General features: G+C 40.7%; 1 protein-coding gene across 1 annotated transcript in view; it reads left to right on the top strand.

Annotated features, from left to right (window-relative positions):
• The window catches only part of SPATA16 (spermatogenesis associated 16), a 175,842-nt gene that overhangs the window by 62,906 nt on the left and 88,434 nt on the right, over positions 1-24,502 (top strand). Inside the window, exons 2-3 of the mRNA XM_067536563.1 lie at positions 1,759-2,398; positions 23,741-23,886. Of these exons, the coding sequence (XP_067392664.1) occupies positions 1,784-2,398; positions 23,741-23,886 (761 nt within the window). The 5' untranslated portion in view covers positions 1,759-1,783. The remainder of the gene's footprint in view (positions 1-1,758; positions 2,399-23,740; positions 23,887-24,502) is intronic.

A 24,502-nucleotide genomic window follows, 5' to 3' on the forward strand; every position in this document is an offset into this window, starting at 1 on the left:
ACCTTGAATCAGGCAATTAGGCCCTAACATATTGCTGCTCCTCCTGTAGTATTTGTAGAGGCCTAAAAAGGCTTTTCTAGAAGCAGTTAATCTAAAACAGAGTTCTCAACCTGTAGGTTGTGAACTGAAGTCAGCGGGTTGTGACCACCCTACCATTCAAATACTGTGAAATGGGAGTGGGGTCCTAATTAGATCCCAACTAGATGAGAGGGGGGCCTAGGGTGATAAGGTGGGTTACAACATGGCAAAGGTTTGGAACCCCTATTTTATACTGTGACTGATTAAAGACACCGTTTCACGGTCTAAAATGCCGCCTCCTGTTTTCTCTGCTCTCTTCTGTCTTTTTCTTTTCTTCTTCTGTTGTCTAATGCCCAGTGCCCTAATCAGCGAATCTGACAATCACTGTGCCATGGTGTCCAGGGGCATAGTCTTGGTGCCTGCAATAAGCCCCATAGTACTCACTGTAGACCTTTACCAAAGCTGGAAAAGGTTGCTATGTGTAATATTTTAAAATCTGTTATTGCCCAAACAGATCATTGCATCTATTTTGTAACTATCTTTTGTACAATCTGCACCTGTATTTAAACACATTAAAATGATGGTAAGTGTGTAGAAGATTGTTTAACTGTAATGCGAGGTTAGAGGCCAAACCTTTCTGCTTAACAAGCCATTCTGAAAGACATTCACCATTAAACCTATTACAATTAAGGTTCTCACACTTAATTGAAAAATGAAAAAAAATTCCTCTCGCCTCCCACACTTCTAGACTGAGTTCAGAAGAGGCAGCTGTGAATAGGAAATTTCTTTTGAATATGAAGTCTATTATGTGAGCGAGCAGTCAGCTTTGTAATTTGGTTCAGGCTACCTGTCTCTTTCTGAGAAAAGTAATGCAGAGATGAAGTTTGAGCCTGATTCTGCAATTTGTAATGCTGGTTTGATGCCTCTGTAACATTAAAATGGAGTAGAGAACTGGGCCCTTTGGCAATTATGTTTGTTAACTGCAATATATGCCTCAAAACTTAGTGACCCATACAGTCTACATACACCTGAGTCATCAAGCCAGATGTGAATGATCTCAGACTTGTCTAATACTAGGATCCATCTTCGAAATCTACCGTTAGGACCTCTCTCTAATATCCTCATTAGTCTGATTTTTGTCAAACGTCCCACAGCTCCCATTACCTCAATGCCTGAAATCAGACTATGGTTTTCTCTTGAGATGACTTTGTGCAGTCCATAGAAGTGTGCATTATGGCTCAATCAGCCACAGATGATTCCTTCTGAGACCGAGGTCCTGACTCTTCCATTCCTGCTGCACTTTTAACTCCCATTGAAGGGACTGAGGTTTAACCCTAGGACTCTATGTATTTACTAATAACAATTTAGGACTAGATTTTGCCACAAAGACACAGACCAAACTGTAATCTAGTCCTTAGTATTTTTGTTTATGTGAGCCTAGGTAAGAGTCCATGAAAGCAGCAGTTTTTTTTTTTTTGCACATCATCAATGTAAGATACAGAGACACTGGTGTCACCATTAAAAAGATATCTTTTGCCAACAGCTACCAAAGAGTATCTGAGACACCTGATCTATTGCCATATGCACAGAATAACTATGCTGCCTCTGATAAGCTATATGCTAACTGCTGGTGAATGTTGACTGGTAATGATGCCAGCGGTCGATGTGCTGAATAAAACATTTGCATTGTTTTCTTTGCAACAGTTTAGAATTCTAAACTTTTTCCACATTTTCTCATAGGACATTTTGCTTTCTTCAATGAGTCATGGAGTCAGTAAGCAACACAAGTTTTGGGAACATCGTAAACAAGGTGTGCCAAAATGAAACCTGCCCCAAAGCAAACGCTAGTAGGGAGCCAACAGGAGCAGCCAACAAACTGAATGATATTCCAGAAGCATTGCAAGAGGTGAAAACCCTCCTTGGGGAAATGGCAGTAGAAAATGTAATGGAGAGAATAAAAATGGCAAAGAATGGCAAGGAAAAACAAAGTCATGATTTAGACAGAGCAGGATTTAAACGGAAATTAGAAAGTGAAGAAAAGCCAGCTGTGAAAAAAGAGGCAAGAATGTTAGAGCTTGATAATCAGTTAGTCACAATGCCTCTGCCTCATATTCCTCTGAAAAGTCTAATGGATGTGGAAATAAAGTTGGTCTATGTTGATGAGGAGGATATTACATATGAGTTCGTCGGGCCCATGGCGTCTACCAGCACACAATCAACGTGTCGAGATGTTGAAATAGTAGGCTCTCTGACTGCGCCTAATTTCAGCTTTCTGCCACAGACTGACAAATGGCTTCAGGTAGCCTTAAAAGATGCCAGCACTTGCTATAGACAAAAGAAGTATGCTGTAGCAGCAGGGCAGTTCAGAACGGCACTTGAGGTATGAGATTAAAGGAGTATAGATTAATGGTAGAAAACTGTGAAATGCACGGCTATGATTGCACTGAATGGTTCTGACAACATCATCATGAGCAATAGTCACAAAATTCAAGTGTGTTTATGGTTTCAACAGAATCTTGAGATATGATTTTATGTCAAATCTTCAAACTAAGGGATATGAATAAATCGTTGGTTTTTTGAGGCATTATAATAAACACAACAAAGCTCAAGTGATTTGTGATGTTACCTGCACCCTAATGTACTGTAATATAATGTATGGGGGAAAAAATTTGACTGCTAGGGTAAATGCATTGCTCCTTTATCACCTTATTTCCTCCTGTATGTCACAGAGGGGAAGGATGGCTCAATGGTTAGGGCACAAGCCACTGCAAAGACCTGGGGTCAAGTCTCTACTTTGCCACAGACTTCCTGTGTGATCTTGGGCAAGTCATTTAATCGCTCAGTACCTCCATTCCCATCTGTACAATGAGGATAATAGTACGTCCCTGCTTCATGGAGGTCTTTGTGAAGATAAATTCATTAAAGCTTGTAAGGCACCTATATACTACAATAATAGGTGTCTTGTAAGTAACTAGGATCCATATTTCTCCTTGTTCATTGCCCTTACTTTCCATCACTATCCTCAACCTTTTCCTGTTGCTTTATGAACAGATCCTTTTTGGGCTTACTATTATTAGAGCTATGCACATAATGGATTTTTTTGATTCAGTGGCCGAACCGAAGAAAAAAATAATTATGGCTCAAACACACTTTTTCATTTTTGAGTTTTTTAACTTAAAATTGAAGCAAGATTCAAAACAAAAAGTCCTTTAGAATTAAAAGACTGTATTTTGAGAATGTCAACACAAAATGCTTTGATTTTTTTGAGGTGAGAAGGGAATTTTTTTTGTTTGTTTTCAAATAAAACAATTCAGTGAATTTGACACAAGTCTGTGAAACATTTTGGTTGACCCGAATCTGCATTTCTTTTGTCTGAAAAAAATGTCTGAAAAATTTCACCCAGATCTAATTGTTATGTCCTTCTCATGGGGGAATGTGACATCAAAGGTAAATAAACCAGTCATCATTCTCCACTTTCTCCCTTAATGCATCTTAGTGGTTAAAAATATATAATCATGTTTAATGAAAAATCAAATCTTTGGATGCATATCTGAAAAAAAGATATTTTGATTCACATTGCACTCACTGACACTGGATCAAAACTACAGAAGCAAAATGAACCTGGACTATCTGAAACTCCCCTCTTATGCTCCCATTTACTCTATACTAAAATTCTCCTGTTCATCTGAATTCCTGTTTATCTAAATTACTTTCATGTTCTTTCCATTGTGATATTAGATGTTTCACTGCACCGTTTTTTGCAAATAGAAACATGCACAGACATACAACTGAGGGATATTGGACTGCAGTGAGTGAGAAGAAAATAATTCCATATTCCCTTCTACCATCCGGGACAATGGGTAAAAGTCTGCCTACCAGTATATGGAGACAGGAGTAAAGTGACATTTTTGTGATGTCACTCGTCCCATAAAAGGAAAGGATCCTGACCTGTTGTTTTCCTCTCTTCAGCAGATAAGCCTGTAAATAGCTCTTTCAATGACCAGACAGCAGTAGACCTTTGTTATTTACCACTTTTAATTTGATGATTTCCACCTCATCCCCCCAGCCACATCTATTCTGCTGGGATTCGACAGGCTGTAGGGTGCTTTGCAGGAAAGACTGTGAGTTTGTGTGAAGTTATGTTTTGCTCTCTTATTCCTTAGAGTACTCTATGGAGAAGTGACCCCTGGCTGCTGTGTGGGGGCCCTTTTTCGTCTAATTTGCTAGGGATCAATCTGCTAGACAGCAGTCCTCTGTGGATATAGCTTAATTTTTCTCAGACAGCTAGAGACCAGAGCTCCAGCTTCAGTGATGATAGGAAAAATCTTAGCTGCTCCAGACACAAAAGACGTTAGATCTTGGCTAAGATTTTCAAAACTGACAGATGATTTTGAGTGACTATTCTCTGGAGGCACCTTAAAGGAATCTAATCTTCAGAATGTGGATGCTCTCCACTTTCTGAATATCACGCTTCCAAAACTGAAGTACCAAAATCCCTAGTCACTTTTGAAAATCTTGGTCAAACTTGTGAGTGAGGTCCCATGGTTTTGCCAGTGTTATAATAACGTCCTAGATTAATGGAATAAAGGGAGGAATTTCCAGGGCTCTGTTAAGAACACAAGGAATTCTACTGGAAGAGAAGGAAGAGAAAAATGGTGAAATCTTTAGGAAGTCACAGCATTGCAACATTATGCCCAGATTTCTTTGGTGCTGCCAATATCAGTTAATTATATTGGAAATCCCTTGTATTATAACCGTGTAATTCAAACTGTGCCAGTAGAAGTCATGGTTCATAATAATCACATAATGGACAAGGAATTAGATGTAATCAGATTTTAGTTTCCCTGTCATGTTTCCATAATGCTGCTATAAAACCGACATAATCACAAAAAAGCACCAGTTTTTTTACATCTTTATCAGATTGATGTACAGTCTCTCTCTCTCTCTCTCTCTCTCTTGCCCTCACTTTTGCTCTCTTTCTTTTAAACAATGAAAGATAGCAGAAATTGGATTACAATTGCCGGGAAGAGGCTATGATAAACTGTTTGCTTGTGTGCACAATCAACCTTAATGATGGCATCAGTCTCTCTTAATCATTAGTGATTAGCCTGTATCACCCTGCAGCCAAAGGCTGCATCAAAAGAAGCGATATTATAGCATTTTGAAGGTTCATATAGCTGCCTTAAAGGAAGTTCATATAGCTGCCCAATAAAGCTTTAGGATGGCCTCACAGATAAGGCAACAGCCCTAGTTAGTCTTGCCTTTTTTCCAATAAGTAATGCAAAAATCTCACCGTAAAGGGCTATTAAGAATTTGGCAGCTAGAAATCCTACCTAGTCTGATGTAAGGGTCCTAAGGTTATATTTAGACTCCAAAACAAGTAGCCTGAGTTTTAAAAGTGCCAAGCAGCACTACGCAGCAGCCACTACCCCTCCCCTACTGCTCCCCTTAACTTAATTGAGCCATCATCTTGGTCATCATCTTCATCAAAAAGTACATAGATTTCTACTATGGCTCCATGAAGGAGGACAGGAAAATGTTGATTCTACAGAAAGGCCATTAAAAAAGCAAAATATTTTGGAAATGATGCTTATTGACTTTGGGCCTACCTTTCCAGTATCTAAGGACTAATCTCTGAAGGACTGATATTTAGACCCTTATTTTAGGCACTTTATTGAGTCAATCAAAGTGATTGGAAATTGCTCTTGTTTAACCCATCTCTTCCTATGAAGCCCACAAAACTTCTCCATGTTTTATAATTATGTGCAAAAACATAAGAATATAAGAATGCCCATACTGGGTCAGACCAATGGTCCATCTAGCCCAGTATCCAGTCTTCCAACAGCGGTCAATGCCAGATGGTTCAGAGGGAATGAACAGAACAGACCAAGAATTACATGATTCATCCCCTATTGTCCAGTCCCAGCATCTGGCAATCAGAGGTTTAGGGACATCAAAAGAATGGGATTACATTCCTGACCATCTTGGCTAATAGCCACCGACAGACTTAATTTCCATTAATTTATCTAATTTTATAATTCCATTATAGTTTTGGCCTTCACAGCATCCCCTGACAATGAATTCCACAGGTTGACTGTATGTTGTTGTTCTTTTTGTTTGTTTTAAATCTGCTGCCTATTAATTTCATTGGGTGACCCCTGGTTCCTGTGCTATGTGAAGGGCTAAATAACACTTCCTTATTTACTTTCTCCACACCATTCATGATTTTATAGACCTCTATCATATCTCCCTTTATTTGTCTCTTTTCCAAGCTGAATAGTCCCAGACTTTTTAATCTCTCCTCATAATCTCTCCTGTTCCAGACCTTTAATAATTTTTGTTGAACTTCTCTGTACCTTTTCCATTTCTAATATGTCTTTTTTGAAATAGGGTGACCAGAACTGCGTGCAATATTCAAGGTGTGGGTGTACCATGGATTTATATGTTGGCATTATGTATTTACTGTCTTATTGCCTATACCTTTCCTAATGGTTCCTAACATTCTTTTAGCTGCTGCTGCACACTGAGTGGATGTTTTCAGAGAACTATCCACAATGACTCCAAGATCTCTTTCTTGAGCAGTAACACTAATTTAAATCCTATCATTTTGTATCTATAGTTGAGATTATATTTTCCCTACTACTTACCTCTCTCCAGTCTGAAAACTGACCATTTATTCCTACTCTTTGTTTCCTGTCTTTTAATTAGGAGATCATTGAGAGAACCTTCTCTCTTATCCCCTGACTGCTTTCTTTGATTAATAGCCTTTGATGAAGGACCTTGTCAAATGCTTTCTGAAAGTCCAAGTATACTACATCCACTGTATCACTCTTGTCCATATGTTTGTTGACCCCCCTCAAAGAATTCTAATAGATTGATAAGTCATGATTTCCCTTTACAAAAGTCATGTCGACTCTTCCCCAACAAATCGTGTTCATCAATGTGTCTGATAATTCTGTTCTTCGTTATTGTTTCAACCAATTTGCCTGAACTTAGACTTATTGGCCTGTAAATGCCAATATAGTATCTGGAGCCTGTTCATTTTTGTGTCTTTTGCTAGTTGCTTTTCACATTCTTTTTTGGACTGCCTAATTATAGTTTTTCAATTGACTGGCTAGGTTAATGAACATTACAGTTACGTTTTTTCATGCACATGGGCCAGGAAATTCAAACTTATGATTCCCAAAGCAACTGTAAGAAAGACACTTGGTACCCCAAGTGAGTCTGAGGAGCCAATCCAGAAAAGTATGTGCATGAGCAGTTCCACTGGAGTCAAGTGCTACCATCACACAAATAATAAATAACAATAATAGCAATTATTTTGTCAAATTATCCTTTGCACACCTACCTATGTATTTGTAATGTATCAACACGCTTCTGTCCCTGTTTTAGAGGTGCCTGCATTAGTGATACTATCCTGGTATTTCTTAGAGAATGGCATATGTACTAGCCTGGTAATATATTTGCACATGTAAATATTGATTTTGAAAATCTAGCTCTAAAGATGTCACATTTCATTAATCAAGGAAAAATATTTGGAAAAGAGGAAAATTGACTTTCTTTTCTCATTCAGTGACTCTTGTACCTTAGACAGCATGTTGTTGATCACCCCAGACACAATAAAAGTGGTGCTATCAAGAGAAGAATAAGTTACTTTTCACCATTTCTGCACTATTTATCTGCCATTAAAATAATCAGAAGGGACTTTTTGTCTGCATTACACTTGATCTGGGCTAGGACAAAATTATACTTCCTTGGAGAACTGTCATCACTGAAGCTTAAGAATTAAGTAGTTTCTGCCACTAGCACAGAGAACACCTGAAGAAATTGGGGCACTAGTCCCTGTACATTGGCAATATGGTATGTGGAGAGAGAAGCCCTGTAAATTCACCTTCGTTTTTGGGCTCCATCTGTTGCAACAGAAGGAAACATCCAGATTGCTATAAGGGGATATGAGAAATTACTCATTCGCTTAAGCAAGCTCTACAAAACCCAGATTTATATATGTCAAAAAATATTGTTGTAGCCATTTATTAATAACTTTGCTAGCAAGAAACAGGGTACCTTTGGGGGGCAGGATCAAAAGATCTGATCTTACATTGATCTTCCCAGTATCAGAAACTGTAAAAATACTTCATAAACATCATGCTGTGTCATAAATCTTTTACAACTTTAAATTTTACACTCTGTTGTCCTGAAAATATTTTTCTCCTGGTCATTAAACAAAGAAATGAAAGAAGTTAACAACTATTCTGTTACTTAAGAGCATAGAAAGAATCCCACATTATTGTGGTAGGTACAATATCCAGCATAGCGTGTGTCTCTGGGATATGAAATTCATCCCATGAGTGAGGTGAAGACCTTAAATAAAGTGTGATTAATTCACAGGAGTGCTTTAGTGGTCTTTTTCATGAGCTGGATTATTTCCATATTCCACAGATGGCCATTATGGTCTCTGCTTCTCTGACAGTGAAAGAAGCATTAGTATCTCTCTTTTTTTTTTTAGTGCACTTTCTGATTTTAGATTAACCCTCTGTGTGACTTGCTGTTGCCTTGTGAAACAAGATTTTGCCAGTGACACTCTCCACCCTCTCTACAACAGCATCCTTGATGGCCAGGCATTTGGAGAGAGAACATGAAGGTGACGGTGTACCGTGGACATAATTACAGTTAGTCAAGGAGATCCAAAGTAGCCCTCCATCATGTGGCTTATTACATAACTTCTATGCAAAATGAGGCATGAAACAAAGAGGAGTATTTCCTAGGCAGCTGCAACACCTACACAAAACAGAAGGCTAATCTGAAAAATGATGGTCAGATAGTGCCTATTAGGCACAGCTGGCTTGCATGGAGACAGTGTAGACCCCCTGCTGCAGTGGGCACTTCAGGAGATGTTGTACACAATGTCTGCTTGAGTGCCTATGGTATGCAGCCACTCCACCACACTTGGAGACATATTGGATGTGTTCTTTTCTGCAGCTAGTAAACTCTTGCAAGCTGCGCTGGAGGGACGGGGGCAGCCATTTGCTGCCTTCTCCATGTTCCTTCCTGTCCCTTTCGACAACCTGTTCCAAGGGAGTACACAGGGGCCTGAAATTGTAGCAGATCCCTGCACTGGCATGAAAGAGAAGAGAGGACATCTCCCTGTCACTTCCCTAACCCCTCCTCATTGTGCCCCAGAACAAGAGCCAGCCACAGCCTGACCCCTGTGAACTGCAAAATCCCATGGGCTGAAGCTGAAAATTCAGCCTCTGCACTACATTGCTTTCCAGAGCTGAAATCAAACCCTTAAATTATTTTATCATCGTCATTAAGGCCACACCTATGAACCCCATCCAAAGATCAAGGCCCCATTGTGCTAAGCACTGCACAGTTGAGTAACAAAGCAGATAGGCATTGCCCCAAAGTGCTTAAAATCAAGATGCTGAGTTTACACTCCAGGAGTAAAGTTTTCATCCTCTAATAACAAAGCTGTTTCTTAAATGCATAAGTTGAATTTGACTTTCTTGAAGAAAAGCCTCATAATCAGCAGTTTCTCTCTCCCTATGGTACAATCACTATATTTGTAGGCTTTAAAGCCAAGAAATTGATTTTTTTCACCCACTATTTATTGTCTTTTATTGCTGCAGAGGATTTTAGATCAGGGATGTGAAACTTACAGATGGATCAGATCTGGTTTGTGGAATGGAGTGGGATTCTATTATAATGATCCATTTGGGCATATCCTCACCTTTTCATTACTGAATTTGAATCTTTCAGTCTTCCAGGCTTTTTAGGGTGTGTATCACCATGGTAGAGCTAAAATCTGCACAACAGATTGTCCACAAGGAATCTTGTTCTGTCCTATGCCTTGTTTGAGCTGCTGTTACTTATTTGGCTTACACAGTGCTGTTTCTCAAAGGAACACTATGTGTGAATCCATAAAACAATGTGCTTCCCCAATAAGACTTGTACAGAAGCAAAATCCCTATCACAGAAAGGACAGAGTATATTTTGCTATCATTTCAGAGCCAAAGCAGATCAGTCAATTTATACTTAGTTCTAATTGGCATCCTTACATGCTATTATTTACCTGGAGGTGACAGGTATTCAAAAGCACAAAATATTTCTTATTGCCTTGGAAACATTAATAAACAAAATAATAATAATTGTAAAAAAAAAATCACCCTTAACTTTCACTTACAGCTGAAAATCCCACTGCTCTGTATCACTACCAACTAGAAACTAAAATGTGGTCCATATAGTGGATTCTCAGTAGGTACCATACAGAAAAGGAAGGATGGTCCAGTGATTCAGGTACTAGCTGGAGACCTGGGTTCAGTTCCTTTCTGTCACAAATTTCCTGTGTGACCTTGGGTAAGTCTCTGGGCTTCCTGGAAATGAAAATGGGCATACTAGTACTTCCCTGCCTCACATGTGTGAGGATGAATATATTAAAGATTCTGAGGTGCTCAGATACTACAGTAACGGCAGACTGATAAGCACCATAGAAAAGCAGGTTGTTGTGTTTGAATTGACAGCTTAGAGAATTTGCATGCTGGGGAGGTTCTTTCCTACTTAGTTGGCCGAACCCCCTCTTAACTTTCTTGAATGTTGCACAGAAATGTGGTGAGTGGATCCAACAATCAGGAGGCCCCACATATGGCTTGTGACTAATTTATTTGAACTAATATTTTATCATCTGCATTTCTAAGCAATGCAACCCACCTGTGAGTGTGCTTTCAATATGTTCAAAAACACCAGTTAGTGATGATTCACCAGCAATTGGAAACTGGCAGGCAATTTCTAGATTAGTCACAGTCACCCCAGTAATTGAAAGGAACCCCAATTATACAGGCCTGTGTTATCTGCTACCCACGCTATTGCACAGTATCCAGGGTGAAAGTGTGAGCCTTGCACTATGTTAGGTATTTTTATAGCCCTATCAACATATTATCTGAGCACCGCCCAGACAATAATTAAAGTGCCCTCACTATATCCCTGTGAAACAGGAAAGCCTGATTATCCCCACAGTTACAGATGGGGAAGTGAATAGAGAGATTAAGTGACTTGCCCAGGGTCACACAGGAAGTCTGTGACACAGCCAGGAGCTGAAGCCAGCTCTACTTCGGCTCAGTTCAGTGCCTTAAGCATGAGTCCATCCTTCTTCCTAGAATCTAGGTGCTTCCATAGAAAAATTCACCATCAACAGTGTCTGAGAATTCACATGCTGGGACAATTAACCAGAGCACCTGGGCAGGTGGCCACTGTCTGGAAGGTGCGTAATAGGATCATACGGGGCACAAGAATTATTGTTTAGTTTGTGGCTGTGACATTTCATGATTAGAGGCAACATTGATTGAAAACATGGTGATATGCAGCTTAATTTGTAAGGAGAACATGTGGGCAAGTACGGAGAAGGTCCAAACACCAGCAGCATAGGTTACATAGCACAGGCAGTGGTGGTAATGGTTGGGGCATTATGTTGTAGTATTTTCTACCTGAAGAGTCTTTAAATCAAATTGCTGCACACTTATACAGACTCCTCTGAGAAGAGAGCTGAAAGTGCAGGCTGAAGTGAGCACTCTCAGAAGTTGGTAAGTGTTCATGAACTGATTTGAGAGTAACTTTATCTGTGAGGACAGTTCAGAGAAAATGTGTTATTAAGGTACTTTATATCCATTTAAAGATTCACACCAGCACACACAGACAATAGACGGTGACAGCTCTTCCCAGACCCATTTGTTATTTTACTCTCTCAAAGGCTGAACAGGCGTACGAAGAATATAAGTGCTGAAAAGCTTTGGTGAAGCAGACAATGAAAGGCATAGGTGGGTGTAGTCGGTTCTGGATGCTTTTGGGGAGGATTTTGGTTTTGTTTGTTGGTAATGCAAGTGAGATCGCCAGGTTTCTAATGCTTTATGCTGACAGCACCATTCAGAGCAAGGCTTGCTTTGGAGTTTACGATACCACACATGTTACTGGAATTGTGAAAGTGAGGGAGGCTGGCTGTGCAGCTAACTTGAGCTTGATATGCTGATATTGCTTGAAAATAATTTCCGCAGATGATTACGTTTCGCCAGTTCCGGTGAGTTGGCCATCCAAGGGAAACACCTTCCGTTTCTTAACTATATTGCTTCAGGACATGGTTTGGTGCACTGAGATGTGTGAACATTTGGAAATAGGGATAGCAAACCTCCTGGCGCCAAAGGGGTTATGTGGCCTGGTCCCTTACCACTTTGTCCTTTGTCCATGACAGATCTCAAGCTAACTCAAGCTAAGAACATCAGTACTTGATGTGAAAGCCACTTATTGTGATGTGCGGGCCAGCATTTGAATTGGCCGCCTGTAGTCCCAGATGACCAGACACTACATCAGGTGACGACTAATCACAAAAAAGTATTCACTCAGGCAAACTTTACCTGCAGAGATTAACAACAAAACGGTGTCCCTGCCATCTTCTCCCTTGACCTGTGTCATGGGGCCAATAGCTCTTGAGGAGAATTAGGGCCTAACTGGCCCATGATGACGCTGTAGGCTACACTTGGGAGCAATCAGGTGCCCCAGGTGGTGCCTCTTTAGAAATTCAAAGGGAGCAGCTGGGCTTGAAAGAGTCTGCTAGGACAATATAAAGGGAAAGTTGTTTATCAGGAAGAGGAGTTGAACTCTGCTCTCTCTAGAGAAGGGCTGCGGCTGCTGTGGGCTGGAAGGAGCCGATAGGAGGTAGAGTGAGCATCTGTGGGGGCAAGCCCTGAATGAGGACTTGGAATTGGACAGTGAGAGCCCCAAGAGCGTTGTCAGGGTCCCTGGGAAATGGAGACAGTGGTAGAGCTCCTCTTATTAGGCTCTGGGAAGAGAGCTGGTGTACGCCACCAGACCCAAGAGAAAAAACCCACGGGGAGCAAAATAGAGTCCTATGGGGGAAGACCTGAGCTAGGACCTACAATAGATAGAAGAAATCCACAGGAGCAGGTTAGGCCCCTGTGGGAGAAATCCTGTGATCAGGCTTCTAAGTAGGTGTAGCAAGACCTCAGAGTTAAACTTCCAGAATCCTTGGAGAAGGGAGGCAGCATGGAGAATCCCTGCTGGAGTAAAAGTAGATATCAGTCTGGCCTGAGAGGGGCTGAAGAATTATTAGTTTGGGTTTGTTAGGACTTTCACTGGGATCTTTTTTGTTATCCCAGAAGGGGTTTGGACTTCATGTGAGTTGGCCAGAGGGCTAAGCCACAGAAGACCAGGCTAGATGGAGATAACCTGCAGGAGCTTCCAGGAACAAGGACCCCTTGGCAGCATCATACCTTAACATAAGGCGGTGGTACAAGTGGTGAGTACACCACCTTACAAGCTGGAAATCTACCAAGAACAGCCACTAGTGTCACAGAGTATTGATTTACTTACAATTTTTTTTTAAGAACAAAACGTAGGCCATCATTGCTTCAAAGAGGTCCAGTGTAGCCCCTGTTTATTAAGTGCAAATGATGTGTTCAGTTCTGTACAAGACACAAATGAAGACAGATCTTGTCCCCACGGACCTCACAGATAGAGCAAGATCTACTGGGGAACCCAGTTGAGGTGTTAGCTTAGAATGCTGAAATGCTTTCTTTGGTTTTGTCTCTCTCCTAGCTTTCACACCATTGTGTCTTTGGATGGGATTTGAATGAGGAGAAGGTGGGGATTGGAGTAGTGAGAGTGGAAGGTCATTCCATGAATTGTTGGCTGGGGACAATGTGGTCAGACTGACAGGAGAGGAACATAAATTGAGTGGCTGCATTTGGGCGGACTGAATATGTGGGATGTAGGTATCCAGAGATCAGCAAAAAGGAGGCTGCAGTAATCGAGAAAGGAGACAGCAAAGCTGAAGATGACCCCATGGTACAAGCCTGGATAGCAGGGAAGATAATGATGTAGTTAGCAGTAACAGAGAATAGGCTAGGTGCAGAAATTTGCATTTCCTTGCACTAGTAGGATGAATCTGTCCCTTATCTGGATTAACAATTAACATCTCATGCTGTAGATGAGTGTGATACCAGATATGGTAGATCAGAGAGTGCCAGGAGACATTTGCAAGACAAGATGCTCTATAAATGACTTTTTTTTATTGTATTGCTCAGACTGCAATCGTTCCTCTGGAACCATCACAGTATATTGATTCAATAATATATGTTTAATTGCAGAGGTTGGGGTTTTTTGCTTCCTTGGCCACACCTCTCACCTTGGCAATATTCACATCTGGAACATATTGTGAAATAATTATTCCTAATGAGGGGCACAGTTTTATAGGACTGCACACAGGTTAATATGATGGTGGAGTCATTTCTGTAAAATGGATGACATTTTCTGAAAGCTTAGTTTCCTGATTTTACACTGGCGAGGAAATAATTTATGATAATAGCAACACAACCCCGGCTGTGTGTTACAAGTAGGGTAAAACTTTGGATTTAAATTAGGACAGTAGAACGGCATGACTAAAGGGTGGGACTGCTGCAAGGACTGTATGCTTAGCTATTGTATATGAGACTGCTTCATGTAAAGTTAATATACATATATCTATAAGATAGTCTAGCAAAAGACTTTTAACAGCCAACTAGAAATGAGCGCAAACTGAAATACCAGATCTAAGCATCCCTTGAGTTCTGTGGGCATTTGAAATCTGAATTTTGCCAATTGCCCCTATCTTCATAGCAGGCTCAACCAAACACCTACATCTACATACCCTCAAACTTTGGGGTACTGGAAATCTGGATCTGGATTTGAATTTTTTACTTGCAGCCCCAGCCTGCAACCAAATCATTCGCATACTCTTATTTGTTGAAGTGAGACATATTAAAAGTTGCTTTAGACTCTGGCTGAGAAAAGCACTTACACATGTGCTTCAGTGCCCTTCCTGAATAGCCATGCTTTCCTGAATGGCGGACTTAAGTATAAAAGATAATCTTCCAGAGTTTTGCATGTCACAGGTGCACCTAGCTCACTGCTAGCACCATCTAAATAATAGACAATCGTATCCCCATCCATACACTGTATAAAACATCCATGGCAGAATAGCTTGTGCAAAGCCTAGTAAATTTAGCTCTTTTTGTGTGACAGCTGCATACAGATTTAATAATGAATTAAAATTATGACACTTTAATTCATTGTGCAGAAAATTATTTACACAAATATCATCAGCAGTAAAGGCAGGGTTTTTACATAGAATTCCTGCTCAGTTGACTGGAACTATAATCCAAGATGTTGATATTATGTTGAACCGAAGAAGGAAAGTTGGGTTCTGAACAATGATATCACTAAGAACCGATCCTTTCCCTGTTTTTTTTTTATCCATACTGATTTATACTATGCCACTGTTAACTAGTTCTTCATTATGCTGATTTCCTACTATTTTGCTTGGAAAGTGAGGCTGAACAGAATATACCAATAAATTCAGAGACTGTTCTTCTTTGTATTTTATTTTACTTTTTTACAAAAAGAAAATTAGTTTAGATGAAAGTTGTGGTGGTCAAGCCATAAACAGCAGTAGGAGCTGCCAAATTTTGAAAGCTTTGCCTGGAAGTAGCCTTCCAGAAAAGGCAGTTCCTGAGATGAAATTGCAGTGTTAGAACTGTCAGCTGATGGACATGCAGCATGATGCAATGGTTTTGTAGCAATGTGGGTTTCAAGATATCAGAGAGATAAGGTGGGTGAGGTAATGGGGAGAGAGACAAGCATTGGAGCTTACACTGAGCTGTTCTTCAGGTCTGGGAAACTAAGGGCTTGTCTTCACTAGCGCTTCTACTGGCAAAACTTTTGGTGCTCAGTGGGGTGTTCTTTTCAAACCCTAACTCAGAGTATGACTGATAAATACAAGGTGGAACAGATTGTTTAGCATAAGTAGTCAACACATATTTCAAGGGACCCTTGAAGGTGAAGTGGCCTGTTAACACCCTTCCAGTCACACAAAGGAAAGGAAGGGGGGGAAGGGGTTATTAGTGAGTTACAGATTGTTGTAATAAACCATAAATCCAGTGTCTCTATTCAGTCCATGATTTTTAGTGTCTAGAAAGGTTATGAATTTAAGCTCCCAGGCTTGTCTTTTGAAAGCGTTGTGCAGGTTTCCTTGGAGAATGAGGACTGATAGGTCAGATATAGAGTGATTGCTTTGTGAAAAGTGTTCATATTAAAAATCATGGACTCAATAGAGACACTGGGTTTATGGCTTATTGCAACCATCTGTAACCCACTAACAACTCCCTGCAGTTAAAACAGACTAACACGTCTACCCCTCTGGAACTTTTCTCCCTGCAGTTGCTTCCCTGCCTTCCCCACCCACACCCTTCCTTTCCTCCCTATGACTAGAGCGGTGATATGGGCCACTGATTTAGTTTCCCAGACCTGAAGAAGAGTAAACTCGACAGCTTGTCTCTCTCACAAACAGTAGTTGGTCTAATAAAGATATTACTTCAACCGCCTTCTCTCCTGCAGTATGATGACATTCCTAAACACAGTATTTAGAGTGATGATAGTGTTGTGTGGTTAAGGCATTGGATTAGGATTTAAGAGATCTGACTTCAATTTTTCCCTGTCCCAAACTTCTTCTATGACCTTGGCCAAATCACTTTATTTGTATTACGGTAGCACCTGAGCGGGTTCAGTCAAGATGTGCTAGGCTCTATACGTCCAATACAACTAGTAAGAGACAGTCCTTGCACTGAAGAGTATATAATATAATTAATCGCTGTGTCTGTTTCCCAGCTGTAAAATACAGATACTTCCTTTCTCCCACCCTTTGTCTTGTCTATTCACATAGTAAACATTTTGGCACAACACTGTCTCTTACTATGTGTATGTACGGTGGGACCACAGTTGAAGCTGATACCTCACTATACCATACTATACATTTAAAAAATATTGTTCTGCAGCTATTCAGACACTGAGCACTATAACTAGAAGTACTTTCCCTTCAGTGTATCCCAGGTAAGTATTCTCAGGTAGTCTGAGCCTATCTCGGTTTTAAAGTAAACCTTCTGAAAGTAAAAATACTGTTTGTCATATGTGCAGGACATAAAATGACACATTTCAGCTTTTTATTTTTTTAACCCAGAATGGCTGTAAAACTTCGACTTTTTAAATTGTTTTCTTCAACTTTATAGCACCCATAAACATTTTAGATACACACAGATTTCCACAGAGCCAAAATGGCATAAAAATATTTTGTAAAAAGTACCCCAAAATTTCCCAGTTCAGCATTAAAAGCAAACTGTGCTCTGTAACATAACTGGAAAACAAAATCACCTGTGCAAAAGCTAGGAAGCTCTCCATCTTTTGAATGGTTTTCAAAAGGCCACCTGCTTGCTGCAGTGGGTTGGAGTGGATGACCCAACACAGATTTCTTTCAACCTTATTCATATTAACACAAAAAAGTCTTCTTTATAATGAGGGTAATAACGAGGAGCTTACTTAATTTACAGTTCATCTCACTAGTATCAGGCATTCTGAACATTTCAAGGATTCAAACCATTCAGTTGCACATACTCTATTTTCAAAAGTAAAAGTTTATGTTCTAATTGCAGCACTGTACTTGGGATATTACAGTAGTATGTGGAGGCCCAAATCAAGATCAGGGCCCCACTGTATTAATCACTATATACAAATACTTAGGAGACACTTCCTGCCTTGAAGAATATACTGCATAAATAAGCAAGACAGACATAGTATTGTTACTCCCATTTCGCAAATGGGAACTAAGGACCAAAGGAGAAACTGTCATTTATGTCTTCGAAAATCTCCCCCTAAGGACATATGGCAAGTATATGGTACAGGTAGGCATTGAACCCTGGTGTCCTAGACCAGTGCCTTAATCATAAGGCCATTCTTCCTGTCTATGTCAAAGCTTGTTGGGCAAATCTTTATCTCTTTTAAAGTAGTTTAATAAGGCTCATGCTCCCTTCAAAGACTTAAGAAGGATTATAGCATTGCACATGAGTTTTCAAATCAGCAATAAAATGAAACCCTGAAAAAGACACTGAACTGCAGAATTTCAGGGTATGGATCCCATATGATTCCCTCCTTCTCACTATCCTTCAAGAACTTGCAGTCTAGGAAGTAGCCTCAGTGTTCCAATTCCCATAAATGTAACAGAGGTCGCAGCATGACCTATTCAGCTGAGAAGCATTACCACTGAGAAACCTGATGATACCTTTATGCTCACCGATGTGTGAACATAATTCTCTGAATCTTTTAGCCACATATAGCATGTCTTACCCGGAGAAAGACTTCAGCAGATGTATATGGCACCTTGAATAAAGTTACAACTGATGTATTCTCTGATTTATAACTTTTCCTGGTAACAAGATAATAGAAAATTGTAAGCTTATGGGTGCTGCACAGTGCACAACTTCTTCCAGAAGAGGCAGGGAAAGAGAAGATATTTATCACCCCTAAACTAAGGGACTGCTTACTTGTATGACCCCTGTTGTCTGTAAAATATGGAGCTGGTTTCAAAACAATCGCACAAAATGAATGTTAAAGACTGGGGTAGCCTTGTAAGTGTTAAGTGTCAGTACTGGCACGTGATCCTTCCTGTTTCTAGTGGGCATGTCTGCAAAAGCAGATGAGACTATGGAGACGCTTTCTTTGTTATTTAAAGAGATGTGTTGACCTATTACTGTGACTTAACTCTTTCAAAAAACAATTGAGTATTGCATCTAAAACAGATATTAGCAGGTCACTAATTTTGGTGGAGAGGGAATGGACGGAGAAGAAACTGGCATATGCCCAGTCCTCCATTCTAAGGTTCTTGATCACAGTAATAAGCAGAGAAGGCAGTTCAGAACTGTCAGACCTGAACTCTGGGGGGCAGAGCCTCAGTTGTACCATGATCAAGGCAGAAGTTACTCTTCCATGACAGAACCTGGTTGTGGCTTAGTGTGCTCATGGGGTCCTATAGATCATTTTCAGTGAGATCTTAGGGTTTAAAGACACATCTTTAGCAAATCCGAAATCCTAACTCAGTATAGCCAACGCTCCAGAGACAAAAAACCAAGAGTCAGACCCTCAAAAATCATGAGATTGGCCCAAAAAATCATGAGCACTTTTTATTAGACTGAGATTTTTTTCAGTCTGACTTTTGGGTTTTTTTTAACTCCCCCCCACCCATCCCGTGTGTGTGTCTCTCTCACACACACTGTTGCCCGCTCTCCCACATTTATTGGGTAAGGTGTTTATGGCCCCTGCTGCAGGAGCTCTCACCCCCCGCATCTACCCATCTCCTGCTCAGCAATTAATCCTGTCCACCAGTGCCCCAGTCAGTTCAACCTCCACCCCTCCTATTCTGATCCCCCCAGCCTCACTTCTGCTCTTTCTAGGGCTTTTCACCGCTCTCCCCTGGCTCTGGGGGGCTGCAGTGGGTCCCCTATCTCATTTCTAGGCTCCCAGAGTTCTTCACCCCCACTGCCCCTGCCCAGACCAGGCACTTCAGGGGGAAGGGAGAGGAGAAGAGATGTCATCCTGTTCATATTTCTTACAGGAGAGGCGGGGGGGATTACAGGGAAGACCCCCATTGGGGTGCTGGGTTCCTAAGGTATGTCTACACTGCAATAGAAAACCTGCAGAACTGAGTCTCAGAGCTGACCCGGACTCGTGGGGCTTGGGTGGCAGGGCTGAAAATTGCAGTGTAGATGTTAGGGGTCAGGCTGGAGCCTGAGTCCCCTCCTTGCAGCATCTCGGAGGCCAGGCTCCAGCCTGTGCCCAAACATCTACGCTGCAATTTTTTAGCCCTGCCGCCCAAGCCCTGCAAGCCTGAGTCAGCTGACCCAGGCCAGCCACATCTTGGGTCTTTTGTCACAGAGTAGATGTAGCCTTTGTACCCTCCCCTCCCCCCATGAGAAGGACGAACAAAGGGGAGAGACTCTGTCGGTTGATCTGCATGAGGGAATGGAGCTTCTCACATCATCATCAAATGAGCTCCAGCACCCTCTGAAGTCCCGCCCCCCATGCAAACATCATGATAGTTTAAAGCTCGGTTGCAGTGATGTAACTCAGGTACCACTAAGGCCTTGTCTACACTAGCACTTAAGCCAGCAAAACTTTTATTGCTCAGGGGTGTGAAACCCTCTCTCCCCGCACCCTGAGTGACATAAATTTTGCCAGCACAAGCGCTAGGGTGGACAGCGCTATGTCAGCAGGAGACGGTCTCCTGCCACCGCTCATTTAGGTGGTTTTATTATATCGGCAAAAGAGCTCTCTCCCATCAACATAACGCGGCTCCACAAGCGCTTTTACAGCAGCACAGCTGTACTGATACAGTGGCACAGCTGTAAGTTTTAAGTGTAGACTAGCCATAAAGCCATCCTTTTAAAGATATCTGCTTTGGCCAAAAGGAATGACATATTATAATTACACTTTTGTTAAATTGCCCCATATCATTATTTTCTCTAAAAACATTGTTCTGCTACCTGATCCACAGTGTGCTTGTAATTTAATTTCAGTGTCCCCCTCCTAGAAATGGACAACTAAGTCATCCTAAGTTTAATTTCCCTCTTTATGGGCACTAGAAAGTTATTCCACTGTCATGGTAACACCCCGTTAAATAGAAAGACCTGACTATATTCCTGTATAATGGCTCTGTAAATAAAAGCTAACTCTTGTAATGATTGTTTGTTTCTGATATTTACATGACAAGGATTTGTGAACTTTTTTATTTTTCCTAAGTAAATAAAAAAGAAAGTTTATTACATTGTCTAGATGAGGCAGTTTAGTACCAGCCCATCAGAGTGCTTGAAACACAGTTATACCTCAACCAACTTTTTGTTCTTAAATTCTACCCATGAGTCTCTTGCTAAACACTATTCAGTCTTAAGGTACATCTATACTGCACGCAGAAACCAGCAGCAGCTAGTCTAAGCACCCATGTGTACAGACTCTGCCTTGTAGGACTCATGCTGTGGCACTAAAACTAGCTGTGTAGATATCCAGACTTAAGCTCCAGAGGCTGATGTTCAGCCTGGGGAGGGTGGTGGGCTTCAGACAGGGGCTTTGAGACTCGCTGCCACAGGCTTCTGCCTGCGGTGCAAATATGCCTTAGACGGGGAGCCTATAGGTAGACCTACACTTCAGCAGCAGCCGATAGCTGGAAAGATTCAGAAACCCACTGTGACTTTGTGGTCAGCAAGCAGAATTCACTAGTTCAGTAATGGAGAGATTCAAAGCTTACACTTCCCTCCCACATCCCATGTTTCCTGAGTCTACCATATTAGCTATAGTTATTATTATTATTTGTATTACCATACTGTGCTAGGCGCTGTACAAACACAGAATAAAAAGATGATCCCTGCTTACAATCTAAATATCGGACAGCAGATGGATACAGACATATTGGGAAGTACAAGAAAACAATGAGACAATATTGGTCAGTGTGAAAGGCTCTGGTCTCAGCGTACCAGCAGCCTAACTGTCACACTTTTTGTAGGCATCATGGAAAAGGAGGATTCTGAGGGAGGATAATGAATGAGTTTTGTGGCTGTTATGGGGAGCTCCTCCCAAGTGTGAGGGCAGCCTAGGCGAAAGCACGATGGTGCTTGTTTGAAAATATAACAAGTGGGCGATGGAGGCTGGCATCATGGGCTGATCAGAGGCAGGAGTCAACATCTTGAGAGCGAAGGAGAGCTAATAGGTCTTCAAGGCTATCGTGTTTCCTCTCTCTTCCCTTCATGAGGCTTTTTGCTGGATAGAAGGTTCTTGCTCTTTAGGGCAATTCCACTGAAATCAATATAAAACTCCTTCATTATGTAGAGCACTTACTATACAATGTTAATGCATCTAAGAACAACCTTACCGAAAAGGAGTGTTTATACACTTTGTATAAGGTGCTAACGGATGAACTCGTCTGGCAGAAAATCTAGATCTCTCAAATTAGTCAGTTAGCTAGTCCTTGAAGCATTAGAGACCTTGTCTGAGGATTCTTGGAGGATATGACAAGATAAATGGATGATCTTTATCTCCAATAGGTTGGAGTTGTACCAGCTTCACAGCCAGACAAAGAGCTATGAAATACCAACTGTAAATCTTAACAGTCGGCAAAGAAAGCTCCCTAAATGGAAAAATATGTACAACCTGCAATGGGGGATGGAGTAGGATAACAGGAAACAGGTCATAAAGGAAGAGCAGGTAATCCTCATCATCTAAAAGCACAGGGATCTTTATAAAACATTTTTGATCGCAAAGTAGGTATTGAGGATATCTGTTAACGAGGAAAAGTTAGGGTTAGTGTGATATAGTCTCAATTTTATGTTACTCCTGGCTGTTCCTGTAAGTGGGCAGGAAGGATCGTGAGAGGACGCTTTCTCTGCAACCCATATGACCTGTGTATCCTCAAGCACACTATACAGTAGCAGGTATATTTCAACTTGATGATTGTAACTTTCTGTGGTGAGCTATACCATGATTTTCCTAATAGGTCTCAGTGTGGCAGCTCTTTTTTAATAGTCTGTTTACATGCCTGAGGCCCTTGAACCTTGCTGAAAGGTTATCTTACAGTTATTATGGTCACCACACATCTAGCACTCTGGATTTTCATTATTAGATTTAACACAACTCATCTCCCATAGGACCAGATTCTAACACCCTTATTAATGTTGAATAGCCGCATCTTCCAATCATTATCTCATTAAAATGAATGGGGTTACATGTTGAGGCAGGTGCTACTCATAATCAGTCTTAGAGAGATCAGATCAGATCAGAATCAGGCATAAAAAGATTTCCTTGGCACATAAAGAACAGTCATTGTCTTGACCTCTGTTGTTTCAATAATCCTTGTGCGTTTCCCCTGAAGATCTTGAAGCGCTTTGGAAATATTCATTAATTAACCCTCACAGACCCCAGAGAGGTAGGTAAGTATCACGATTGACATTTTACAGACATGGAAAGTGAAGCACAGAACGTACATGAGTGAGTTGCCCAAGATCAAAGAGTGAGTGTGCTGGAAGCAGAACCAAAAACTTCAGTTCCCAGTCCTGTACCTAACCACTGCTCTTCTAGAAAGGTCCTATAGAACTTTAATATAAAACAATTCCCTTTCATAGACATAAAAAGCTCATATAATTGAATATAGAAATATATTTGTGATTCAGAATTCTATAAAAGTCTTTTTTTTAAACCTATAATAGGAGATTACTCACTATTAAATTCTATACAATTTTAGAGTAATAGGAATAAAACCAAGACTATTGGCTTCATCCCTATTACATTCTATGGGACTTTTCCATAAAGGCAAATAATTCTGCCCATTACCTGGAAACTGGGAGAGAAAATTGCCTCATTTCTCTTCAGTTTCCTTCTATTATGTCCTGGGATTTCTTATCTATAAGAATGACTGAGGCAACCTAGTGGCTTTCTGACATTACCCTTGCTTAGAGCCTGATCCAGAGATTGCAAGTGATTTCAATGAACTACCCCAGATAGTTGTGAATGGGGAGAAATGGTTATCTTTTCTAACAGTGTTTGTTTAGCTATTAATTTATTGTATCTTGTCTGGAATATCCCTCACGTGGAGTATTGCACAATGGAAGGTGACAGTAAATGTTACATTACGTTCACAGACAATAGATCATGTGTGTATTGATTGTTATGACAGTATATTAATATGTATATTTAAAGTCACAGTATGTTTCACTTAGAAGACAACTTTCTTCATTCATTAGCTAACAAATGCATTGCTGTGTAACAGAAGTGTATTGCAAAGTAGTAAACAATGTTTTTGTTTCTTGTTCAGCTCTGCAGTAAAGGCGCAGCTTTGGGGAAACCCTTCAATGCATCTCCCCAAGATATTTCAAGTATTGCCAGTTTTATTGAAACAAAGCTTGTAACTTGCTACCTAAGGATGCGGAAGCCTGACCTTGCTTTGAATCATTCTCACAGGTAAAAATGAATATTGATTAATTTGTTACTAAGACTTGAAGTAGGGAGAAGAAAAACAAGTATACATGTTGGGCTGGAAGGATGTGCAACAGTTAATTAACCAGTCCTTTGACAACAAAAGGGAAATCAATAACCTGCCTCCAAAAAATCCCACTAGGATTGGGCTAAGAGGAATGCTGGGACTTTGGTCATTAAGGCACAGTGATGCTAGAAGGCTCAAGTGATCAGAAATGATATAATTCCTTTTTACTTGTTACCAGTTCAATGCTAGGCAGAGGTGACTTAAAATTCTTTCCATCAAATGGTTCTTTGGTGGTCTTAGTCATTGTCTGCATCTCAAAGACTAGCACCACAGAGAAGCCAGAAATCAAAAAGGCATGAAAATCAAATGCTCCCTTTGACTCCTCGGAGTCAGGATTTTGCCTGGACTTTCCAATCAATGTTCAGGCACATTAAGAGAAGCTTGCACTGCCACTCTCCATCTTGTACCTGTTCTGTAGGAAAAGGATTTCACTCTGCGGCCTGTCAGTCCACCACTTTTCATTATCATTAAATATATCTGAATAAATACAGCAGTCAACACAAGCTGAGTTTTTCTTACAATTGTTTCAAGTGA

Source organism: Emydura macquarii, unplaced genomic scaffold, assembly GCF_026122565.2.
Source record: "Emydura macquarii macquarii isolate MOO-44397 ecotype Brisbane River unplaced genomic scaffold, CSIRO-AGI_Emac_v2 contig_3603, whole genome shotgun sequence".
Classification (NCBI taxonomy): Eukaryota; Metazoa; Chordata; order Testudines; family Chelidae; genus Emydura; species Emydura macquarii.